The 12,303-nt window shown below is 39.9% G+C and overlaps 1 protein-coding gene across 1 annotated transcript in view; it reads left to right on the plus strand.

The window, feature by feature from the left end:
* The window catches only part of LOC143781624 (macrophage mannose receptor 1-like), a 91,402-nt gene that overhangs the window by 14,505 nt on the left and 64,594 nt on the right, over positions 1–12,303 (plus strand). Inside the window, exons 4-9 of the mRNA XM_077268308.1 lie at positions 5,551–5,712; positions 6,035–6,148; positions 6,980–7,123; positions 7,368–7,550; positions 8,532–8,689; positions 9,591–9,704. Of these exons, the coding sequence (XP_077124423.1) occupies positions 5,551–5,712; positions 6,035–6,148; positions 6,980–7,123; positions 7,368–7,550; positions 8,532–8,689; positions 9,591–9,704 (875 nt within the window). The remainder of the gene's footprint in view (positions 1–5,550; positions 5,713–6,034; positions 6,149–6,979; positions 7,124–7,367; positions 7,551–8,531; positions 8,690–9,590; positions 9,705–12,303) is intronic.

The raw sequence follows: 12,303 nt of genomic DNA on the forward strand, positions 1-12,303 counted from the left end.
GGCCCCTTTGCAGAGAAACAGCCCCAAAGCATGATGTTTCCACCACCATGCTTTACAGTAGGTATGGTGTTGGATGGATGCAACTCAGTATTCTTTTTCCTCCAAACACGACAAGTTGTGTTTCTACCAAACAGTTCCAGTTTGGTTTCATCAGACCATAGGACATTCTCCCAGAACTCCTCTGGATCATCCAAATGCTCTCTAGCAAACTTCAGACGGGCCCGGACATGTACTGGCTTAAGCAGTGGGACACGTCTGGCACTGCAGGATCTGAGTCCATGGTGGCGTAGTGTGTTACTTATGGTAGGCCTTGTTACATTGGTCCCAGCTCTCTGCAGTTCATTCACTAGGTCCCCCCGCATGGTTCTGGGATTTTTGCTCACCGTTCTTGTGATCATTCTGACCCCACGGGGTGGGATTTTGCGTGGAGCCCCAGATCGAGGAAGATTATCAGTGGTCTTGAATGTCTTCCATTTTCTAATTATTGCTCCCACTGTTGATTTCTTCACTCCAAGCTGGTTGGCTATTGCAGATTCAGTCTTCCCAGCCTGGTGCAGGGCTACAATTTTGTTTCTGGTGTCCTTTGACAGCTCTTTGGTCTTCACCATAGTGGAGTTTGGAGTCAGACTGTTTGAGGGTGTGCACAGGTGTCTTTTTATACTGATAACAAGTTTAAACAGGTGCCATTACTACAGGTAATGAGTGGAGGAAAGAGGAGACTCTTAAAGAAGAAGTTACAGGTCTGTAAGAGCCAGAAATCTTGATTGTTTGTTTCTGACCAAATACTTATTTTCCACCATAATATGCAAATAAAATGATTAAAAAAACAGACAATGTGATTTTCTGGATTTTTTTTTCTCAGTTTGTCTCCCATAGTTGAGGTCTACCTATGATGTCAATTACAGACGCCTCTCATCTTTTTAAGTGGTGGAACTTGCACTATTGCTGACTGACTAAATACTTTTTTGCCCCACTGTAGGTAGCAAAAACACAGTGACAGATTCCCTTTAAATGTTTTAAACAATGCAAAGGAAATATATAAAAGTTGAAATCATCCACTTTTTCAAGTTCACAAATTTAAAAAATTCTCTCTCTAAGGCCGGGTTCACACTTGCGTGTGGCTGGTCTGCGTATGGCTGCGTAGTTCTTCTGTTAAGCTCCGCTTACGCTCCACCTAGTTCCGCATGCATCCTGCGTCGTCCTGCGTACCTATCTTTAACATTGGGATGCATGCGGAAGTAGGCGGAATGTAGGCTGATATTAAGGGAGGAACTACGCAACCATATGCAGACCAGCCACACACAAGTGTGAACTTAGCCTAAGGGCGCATCCAATTTTCAAATTTGCCCATTCGTTTTTGAGACATAACTTCCTATTTTTCAGTCTGCATAGCTTTATTAATACCATTTATTTTACCATATAATGCATTGAGCAAAATTAGGTGAAATGGTGAAATAAATTCAGTAACTGTTTTTTGCTTTAACGACATTATTTATGCAATAAAAATAACCAGGTGACATGATTCTCCAGGTCAATACAAATACAACAACACCCTGTTATTTTGTGGGTTTTTTTCTTTTATTATTACAAACGCTCAAAACTTTGGGAACTTTGTAAAAAAAAATGGAGGTGTGGGTTTTACTATCTCTCGCTTTCTATTTTTTTCTTTCTTTCTATATTTCTTTTATTCTTTATTTTTCTTTTTTCCTTTCTCTCTCTCTCTCTCTCTTTCTTTCTCACGCGTGCTTTCTATTTCTTTCTGTCTTTATTTTTATATTCCATTCTTTCTTTCTCTCATTTTTTTTTCTTTTGTTTTCTTTCTTCATCTTTTTCTTTCTTTCTTTTTCTTTCTTTCTTTCTTTCTTTCTTTCTTTCTTTCTTTCTTTCTTTCTCTCCTTTTTTATTTTGTTTTTTTCTTTCTCTTTTTTCTTCTTTCTTCCTCTTTCTTTCTCTTCTTATATCTTTAGAACATGATTTCTCTTTCTTTTTCTTTCTTTTCTTTCTTTCTTTCTCTCTCTACTTTCTCTCACTTTCTCTCTCGCTTTCTTTCTTTTTCTTATATCTTTAGAATATTATTTCTTTCTCTCTCACTTTCTTTTTTTCTTTCTTTCTATCTCTCTCACTTTCTTTCTTTCTTTCTTTCTCTCTTTTTCTTTCTTTTCTTTCTTTCTTTCTTTCTTTCTTTCTTTCTCTCTCTACTTTCTCTCACTTTCTTTCTTTTTCTTATATCTTTAGAACATGATTTCTCTTTCTTTTTCTTTCTTTTCTTTCTTTCTTTCTTTCTTTCTTTCTTTCTCTCTCTACTTTCTCTCACTTTCTCGCTTTCTTTCTTTTTCTTATATCTTTAGAATATTATTTCTTTCTCTCTCACTTTCTTTTTTTCTTTCTTTCTATCTCTCTCACTTTCTTTCTTTCGTTCTTTCGTTCTTTCTTCTTTAGAATTTTTATTTAATTATTTCAAAACCACAAAGTATAACTACCTTACATTCTGCCTTTGGTACGATGAGACTTCGCTGAAGGCTGTTTTTCTATCAATGAAGGAAGTGACCTTCAGGTCCAGTTAGAAAGCGACTAGCTTCCTTTTTCCTGTTCTCCTCCGTGCATGCTTAGCTGGCCTGATTATATCCAAGGAAAGAGGTCAGCGTAAACAATAGTCGATAAAAAAGAAATCCTTTCACGTGTCAGAATGTCATTGTAGTTTCCTCCTCTTGCACAGCGAACTACTAGATAATTGGTTGCGGCTTGAATTTTCTAGGGCTTCAATTTTAAATAATCTTTGGCTGCAGAAAATAAAACTGTAAAAGACTCACTTTATTTTTGCTCTTGTGCTTTTTATGTGCTTTGAGTGTGTCTTTTCAGCAGTAAGAATAGTCTGAGGCCCCACTTGATTGCCACTAATATTTGGTATTTAAAGGGTATATGCTAAATACTTTTACAATTACTCTCAACACCAGATTTGACTGTTAATCTTAATACGGCAGTTTGACAAACAAAATCCTATTTTAAAATGTAACCAAAATGATGATCAACTGATTGCTGCCCAGCTGCCACCTCTCACACCTAGAGATAAACAGTGAGGATATGTGCACACAGCGTCTTTTAAATGCTGGAGTTCTTGTTTTTCCTGCAAAAGAAGTATCAGCATGACAGCGCGGCAAACACCACTTCTGATCGGTGGTAAAATCATCACCGCCGGTCAGACCGCCGCGGATCCCACGCTGTGAAATGACAGCGTGAGCGTGCAGCTGTGATCAGATGTATAAAATTTACCTCCAGACACTGGTGTCGGCTGATGGGACTACTGCTCCCATCAGCCGACGCCTGCTGACGCTGATAAAAGTGAGAGCAGGAGCGGCTGATGAAAGTATTCATCAGCCAGCTCCTGCACTGTAAATAAATAATTTTAAAAAATAAAAACAGTGTGGGTTCCCCTGTATTTATTATAACGAGCCAGGCAGAACTCACAACTGGGGGCTGCAACCCTCAGCTCTCTACTTCAGCAAGGCTGGTTAACAAGAATACAGGGGTCCCCACGCAGCAATTTTTAATTAGTCAAATAAATAATTTTAAAAAAAGGTTTGAGGTTTTTGACAACCAGAACAGCTGGGGGCTGGTATTCTCAGACTGCTAAGGGGCCCATGGAAATTGCCCCCTCCTCAGCCTAAAAATAGCAGCCCGCAGCCACCCAGAAAAGGCACATCTATTAGATAAACAAATTCTGGTGCTTTGCCCGGCTCTTCCCACTTGCCTTGTAGTGATGGCAAATGGGGTTTCCGCACTGTAATCAATGTCTGGGGATATGTAGCTTTCAACCTGGACGGTGCCAAGATGTGACCATCCTTAAGAGATCGGCCTTCTATTATTACTTGTGGATTCTGTTACTTAAAAATGGTATATATGTGTGCTTAGTCACTTTATTAGCATTTTGCTTTAATTTATTGATTTTTAGATTGTTTTTCTGCATTTTTTTGTCTTATACCATTTTGCTCATATAACTTCGCTACTGTTGTGGTTATGCCCTTTTACTCATGTCTAGGTAACGTAATGAGCATTATGGCAAATGGAAGATACTTTAAAATATTTGTGAAAAGAAAAGAATAGTATCATGATGATGGACATTAGTTTAAACAATGGTTTCTTGAGTGTCTTTGGGGGGTTCTACCAGCCAGGTCAGCGGTGGCCAACATCACGGCCAAAAGTTAAACATGTACATGAGATAAGGGTAGTGTGCTATGGTAGCCTCATTGTCCCCAGTTTCATCACAACACTGACCTTTATATGTTCCTGCCTTTTACAATAAGAGAGATACAAGTGCACTTCCACACAGGAGAACATCTTCCCGGATAAAGCGATCTCCAATGTCATGTCCTCTGATAGCAGGACTGTTCTGCTGAATCTGAGGAGCTTGGGACGTATGCCATACCTCATCAAAAAACTGCACATTGGTTTAGTAAGGTCTGAGAAACAGGAGATGAGAGTATACTGTAACCATGCAGCTGGAAGGTTTTTTCCATTTTTTAGAGAATAATAGGACATGCACGGTGAATGCGACCCAAAGAGTTTCATACATTATGGTACGAGAATGATGACTCTGCATCAATGCAATAATATTATAAAGAGTGATCTTGTCATACGTGAATGCTGTTAAATCAATAGAGTGTGAAGCCATTACTCAAATTTTGCCCTGAGCCCCAGGATCATTAAGTTATGCCCGTGGGAGATTGTAAAAAAAGGAGCAAAGTAAAATAGGGTCACTTAGTGCTGTTAACACCACAACAGTCCTAACCACTCGGAACATATTTAGTGCTTATTGATTGAGTTCATTTCCGAGATCCTCATTTGCTTAAAGGAAATCTGTCAGAAGGATAAACTCTCCTAATCATCTATATGAAGGCCATATGAAGTTGAATAAAATGATGCCTTGATATCTGTGAACCAATGTTTTATTCCATAGATAGCCAAGTTTTTCTTAATATGCAGATATTGCTGTTGAGATCTATGGGCGGGACACAGATCTCCCTGAAAATCTGCCTCCAGAATTTATTTTAAATGAAAGGGGGGAACATGTAATGAATGACAGTCTCCTTTCCTGATCTACATGTCTCACACTGTAAACATCCCCTTTCATTTACAAGAAGCTCTGGAGGCAGATTCTCCAGGAGATCTATGTCCGGCTCATAGATCTTAACATTTAAATATTAAGAAAAATGTAGATTTCTCTGGAATAAGACATTGGATTGCAGATATCAAGGTATCATTTTATTTAACTTTCTATGACCTGTATGCTCATATAGAAGGCTTAGGAGGGCTTATCCTGCTGACAGAATCATTTAAGGTATTGGACCTATAAGGCAGGGATCCCTTCATTTAGTCTCACCATCCACTACAAATTTGTGATGCAGTCCATTTACTTTGGGCACTATAGCAATGGCATGGTCTGCAGTTAGCAAAAGAATTTGCCACCAGGTATAATAAACGAGACTGTAAAATCATAAATGAAAGGACAGAATGAGGGAAACTCTTAATAAAAGGCTCAATGTTTTGTCTTAGCTTTGTCTGACGGCTGGTGGACGACAGATTCCGTTACTGGCGTCAACTATCAGATTAACTCCGATTCCGCCCTCACTTGGTACCAAGCCAGGAGAAGCTGCCAGCAACAAGATGCAGAACTGCTGAGTATAACCGAGCTGCATGAACAATCATTCATCTCAGGTAGGAACCCAAAAAAAAGGAATCGGAAAGGATACATGAGATATCTGCACAAATCGAGCCACAATCACATGTATGATGAATGATTCAGACATCTACCCAAAACAGTTTTCCCACTATTCCCATTAGAACACGCAAATGAAGAAGTGTCGATTTTGAGCACTGGACCAATTTTTTTTTACAATGGTGTTACCAATGGAGCATTCCATGGAGTTTAAAGTTTTTAGGTTGATATCTACATCTGTGGTTGATAACGTGCAAGCTATTTATTAGAGCTGTACTCTATGTAATTTAATTAGTTATGTTAATCACTTTTAATTTATAGGTTTAACAAATACCCTAACTGCAGTCCTATGGACTGGGCTCAATAGTCTGGACTTTAATGCTGGCTGGAGATGGGAAGGTGGAGGTCCATTTCGGTATCTGAACTGGCTTCCAGGTGAATATTGACTTTAAATTTGGATGATAATTTATAAAGAACAATTATTTAATCTCGAAATAGGACGAATCATTTTATTACATTGTATTCTGGCACAGGTCCATATTTTACCTTAGGAACTTGTTGTCCAGTATGTAGGGTCATGTCTTAAAAGGGTTATCCTCAAGCTGTCTCTTAAGCAGCTCACAGTTCTGGAGGTTATTTTCTTGTTTCTACGTGTGTGGGTTGGCACTCTTCTTCGAGAAAAATTTCTTATGAGTAGCATTAGGAGAACATATACTAAACTTCATAGTCCTACATATAGTAGGGCATTTTAACAGGCAAATGGCTCAGGAAAGTGAGAGCCATGATTAGGAGAACTGCTCTGGAAGCTGCCAATGGTGTGGGCTGGAGATTTTACAAGATTTGCAACAATAGCTTGCCAGGAGCTGAGATCGACAGGTAAGGAGGGAGCAACTAAATGCTGTATAAAAAAATAATATCCTGGAGAGAGGTGACTGTGGTGTTAGGAATTAACTCATTTCCTGGATCGTAACTACAGTACATATTCCATCAGGCTCTAGTGGCCGAGCTTTTGGTAATCAAGCTGTACACTATGTAAGATGAAAGCTCTCACAGCAGAAGAATGAAAATAGATAGAAAAAGCAAATCAGTTGCTTATTTTCATGATGTGTAACTAACTAAAGCAAATTAATAACATGAGAATACTCCTTTAAGGACCTTGGCACCAAAAGTGGGTCAGATTCAGGGAGATGGGCATTCTTGGAAATTCAGTTAGCCATCTGATGAGATTATGTTCATGTGACGCAAGCATTTTGTCATTTGCTGCAGGAAATCCATCAACAGAACCTGGCATAAACTGTGTAGCTCTTAATCCTGGAAAAAGTGGCAAATGGGAAAGCAAGGAGTGTGGCCAAAAACTGGGGTACATCTGTAAAAAAGGGAACAGTTCTGCTTCTTATGTTCCACCTTCAGGTATGAAATTAAATTGCAGACAAATGTCCATGCATTTGTATACATATCAAATACTTGCGGTCACATGACCCCTCGATCTCGCCGCTGGTACTGGAGAATCTTCATAGCGCAACTGCAGACTTTGGTGAAAAGCCTTAACAACCCCTTTAATAAAAAAAACCCTTGATTATAATATAAAAAATTACGGCCAACTATGGTATTATGTGTATGTAGGGGTCAGACATGGTCTCATATCTTGTTGCAGGTATTAATGACCCCATCAATTGCCCGGCCTCCTGGATACCCTATAATGGATACTGTTATACGTTGATTAAAGAATCTAGAATTTGGAAAGATGCCATGTTATCTTGCAGAAGAGAAGAGGGGGATCTTGCAAGTTTGCACAATATCGAAGAATCGAGCTTTATTACATCACAGTTTGAGTTTGGTAAGTAGTTTTGTGCGTTAGTACAGATAGCAGAACGGTAGAAGGTCACTAACTTTGGTGAATAGGTCATCACACAGCATAATACAACTCAATGGAGTTTTTGAGGATTTTACAGTGATGATCTATTATAAACATCCCCATAATAGTGTAATTGGTGGGGGTCTCACCTCAGTACCTCAGGTGATCAACAAAAGGGGGCACCAGAAAGTGCTATTACCACCTTATTCTGCATTTGGGGTCAGGAATCCTAAGCATTGGCCATCATATATTTGCCAAGATCACTATATGCAAAATATATCGTTTCTCCTTGCGGAGAGTGACATGTTAAGCATGTCGAGGTTAGGAGACTTTTAAGCCGCAATGCTCCTCTGGGAAATATGCAAATTGTCTCTTCAGAGAGGAAGAGGACTAGAACTCTAGTGCCACCTATTGGAAGTAGCAATCTTAACAGTCAATGTCGACCCTTTAACGAGCCTTGTCACATGACTTAGGATAAAAGCCAAACCAGAATCTCAATTTGCAAACACTGTGTTTCGGGGTACTGCCCCTCATCAGTGCAAAGTGGAGATCTGGTTTAGCCAATCGGACGAAAAATGTTACTTTGTCCGATGTCTCCGGCCGCCGGACAAATGATTTTCAACAGATCCGGCGATCGACGGATGAAACGTAAGGCCATCCGTCGCAATCCATAGCTAATACACGTCTATGAGAAAAAACGGATCCGGATCCGTTTTTTTTTCAAAATTTGACTGATTGCGACTGATAGCAAAAAACTGATGTGTGAAAGGGGCCTGCCTTATAGACAACATCAGACATAAAGCAAACATCTACTCGAACAGTGTTCTTTTACAGACAATTTTATTTTTAATATTTTTTTTAATAATACAAACTCTATATATAGCAATAGATTCAATGCATATTACAACATTATGTAGAAACATTATTTTATCCAAACTTAAACATGTTTTGGTGTTGCTCCAGGAGAGGCAGATTACATTTGGCTGGGGTTGAATGACTTGAAGACGCAGCTATTTTTTGAATGGAGTGATGGATCCCCAGTGACGTTTACAACATGGCAGAGAGGAGAACCGTCTCATCTGACTAACAAACAGGAGGACTGTGTGGCTTTATCTGCTAAGGTACGACACTGTGAACCTGGGCATAAATAACATTTCTACCTAACGACCTAATGTGGCAAGATCAATTACAAAACTAATTATCCTACTCTTAAAGAAAGATTCAAGATTTGTGATCTAACAGGATTTCTTCAATTTTCATTCATCCCAGCATACAATTAAAGTGTACCCGTCACCAGGTCACAAGTGTCCAGTTTTTGCTCTTATTTTATTCCCGCTGTTCCCCTGACAATGCTGTTTTTTTGTTTGTTTTTTTAAATCCACCATACGATTCCAGAGATATGGGTCTTTTTATTTGTTGTTACTTTTTATGGTCTTTTCATAAGGGGCGTGGCTCACAGTGTAATAATGAAGAGCATCCTAAGGACACGCCCCAGAGGATCCTGTGAGTAACACCCCTTTAGTAAAGACCATAAAGATTAGCACCAAATAAAATGGCCCATATCTCTGCAACCGAATGACGGATTTAAAGAAAAAAAACAAAAAACATACATTGGAGAGCAGCAGGAGTAAAATGAAAGCAAAACTGCCTACTTTTGATCTGGTGACAGGTTCTCTTTAACAGGGGTGGGAGCTCCATTTCTGACCCAAACTTCCAAATCCTCAGTGATCTCGGCTGGCTTCAGACCAGTGCTTTAAAGCCCAATAGATAAGAGCTTTTAAGTGCTGAACATGTTTTGCTGTTTAGCATTGTTGGTCAGACTCCAAGGCAAAAAGTTGAAAATAAAAAGAAAAATGTTAAGATCTCAAAAACAGTTGAAAATTTTAATCAGATATAAATTTTAAAAATTGCTTTTACTAACAAGTATTATCATACAATACCCATTTATGATGTCGGGAATAACCTTATAAAAATGCAAATTCCTCAAATCTGGTATTTTACAATGAAATGTCTCATTTCTAGGATGGTCAATGGGCAGACAAGGTGTGTGAGAAGAAGCTTCCATATATCTGCAAGAGAAAACCACTGCCTGTGGATCATGAACAAGCTGCTAGCGTGGAGCAGGGCTGCGATAAGGTAAAGTGCGAGCAGCGAAAAAAGGGCCTCTTAATAACAGGTTCTGTAAAGTTATCCATTATCTTACAGAATTATTTAAAAAAAATCTATAATTAAATTGCATAAGGTTATATTTTTATAAAGGGAGGAATAATGAGCAAATCTGATATTCATTACTTATTCACTCCCGACCAAATAAAATCACCCTGAATTGAAAGTGTCCTCTTTATGGTTTTTGGTGAATTGATTCAATACAGGTCGCAAAATTGTACTGCTTGGAAAATTTCTGCTTTGATTTCCTTGGGCTTCTCATAATCATTTCCTGGATGTCTTCATCAATGATGAGTTTCCAAACAAGTGGATGTCTTTGATTTTAGTGGAGGCATCAGCCACAGATCTTGTGCTTTTCTCCAAACTGCATAGATTGTATTTTATTAGAATGGGAAGGTTTGTGAATTCACTATCAGAACAAATTGTGTTTCTGAGAAAGAGCCTGTGTATACATTCGCACCAATATCACAGTTCTTTGTTGTATAAAATCAGGTATTTTGGACAAACTCATATCCAAAACTAATGTCCTCCACTGTGCGATACTGACTAATAAAGCCTGATAAACATCATTCTGTACCAAAAACATCAGGGTAGTCGACGGCTGCATTTTGTGGTATACAATGTTTTGGCTATGGACTGCTGTTAAAACACTTGTCTGCATTGGGTGCCCAGTTTCAGTATGTCCTTTTAGGCTATACTGAGCTAACAGAGGTAGAGAGTTTCAAATTAGATGAGTTTACTGTTACCCAATCCAAGGATACAACAAGTGATGTTTCAGCCATCTCAAGTGGCCTTCATCAGGTTGAGAATGGATTGGTGCAATGCTTATCTTAGCACAGGTAAAATGGCAGGTATACCTCTAAAAAGCAATAGTGCCATTACTTCTTAACAGTGTACCCGCCATCCCACATGTGCTAAACCCACTATATGTGTAATCGGATATTTGATGAAGACCACATGAGATGAAGGAAACATCACATGTTGGATTGCGTAACAATATACTCAGCTAAGTAATATTGGCGTGCCAAACTTTTGCTCTTGCATTGGAAGGGATTGGGAGCCTACACGAACAGCAGATCTTTCTTTCCAGAGTTTTGTGGTCTATCCTCTTATGCGCTGGTAGAAATTTGCTAGTCTGTTTTAGCCATAGCCAAGAATAGTAGGTTTCTAGCTTGAAAGTTTTGTCTTAGGCCGGGGTCACATTTGCGTGTGCAATGCAAGAAACTCGCATGAGTCTCTAGCATCAATAACCGGCACAGCCGCCGGCACTCGGGAACGGGGTGTGCGGCTGCATGTATTTCTATGCAGCTGAATGCTCCGGTCCCGAGTGCTGGCGGCAGTGTCAGGTATTGATGCGGGAGACTCGTGCTAGTTTCTCGCATTGCACACGCAAATGTGACCCCGGCCTTAGTCTTAAAACAATAGACTTTTATTGACTTCATTGTGTATCCTGCAATACTTTTTTCTGTTACCTCCTTTTATGCTCATATTGTGTGTTTTTTTCTGAGAATATTACAAAGTACCATATTGCAAAATAGTAACGCTTTGCCTTGATTTTGGAATAGTCGAGTTCTACATGCAATATGTGTGTGAATCCTGACTCAAATATTGTTCATAAGGAATCTCATTATTGGGAAATATATAGGAAAAATCCAAAATTGATCTCTTACATATCTTAGATCACATTGGTGGTCTCTGTCAGATCAGATCAGCATCAGTCCCAAACTGAGCTCCGAAGAGTTCCATATGTGGCACCTTCTAAGTACGTAGCTGATGTAGATGTAGGGACCGCAGGTAAAGAAGGATGCAGGGACAAATAGGAGCCAGAAAGCAAATAGCGTTTTTAACTTTCTTTTTAACTTCCAACCAAAAAGATGACAAACGTTTTTCCACGCAGGGAACTTATATACAAGAACACAATCTCGCAGTAAATCCTAATTACTATATGACCGCCCTGAACTATACCCGTAGAACGCGGCAGCGCCTCACTAGTGACTCCCTACTAAGATAAAGTCAACAACGGTCACTTATCAGTGCTGGTTCAGCGATGTAGTCCTGACGGTGAGGCTCCGACAACGCCGTAGTCCTGATAGCGGAGGAAGGAGGTGTCTTCTGGCGACGGGCCCAGGCGTAGAGTCGAGTCCAGAATGTCTTTTGCGGTGCTGCGTTCCCTCCTGCAGGCGGACGTTGATCCGAGGTAACAGCCTCCCAGTCCAGAGAAGAGTCTTTTTGAGGAGGATTAGGAGAATAATCAGTATCAGTCACAGCTGAGACGAAACCATGCGAGTCCGTAGCACTCTCTGGCAAGGTGCTCTCAGGGAGCGCGGTAATACTGTCCCTGAGCTGGTCAGCACTACCCCTCTGCCTGGGGGGTCGCTGAAGACGAATGCGCCTCTTTTTGGGGGCTCTGGTAGTTGCCCGCAGTGTCTGTTGCACGTTTTCCCCCTGCTTCCAGCAAGTCTCACTGCGGCCTGCACACTCACAACAACTGCGCTGCAGTTTCCTCTCCTCAGAGATTTCCCGCGCTTCTCTGCCCCTGCTTTCGCGCGTTTTGCTTTTTATCCTCTCC

The sequence above is a fragment of the Ranitomeya variabilis genome, chromosome 6 (assembly GCF_051348905.1).
Source record: "Ranitomeya variabilis isolate aRanVar5 chromosome 6, aRanVar5.hap1, whole genome shotgun sequence".
NCBI lineage: Eukaryota > Metazoa > Chordata > Amphibia > Anura > Dendrobatidae > Ranitomeya > Ranitomeya variabilis.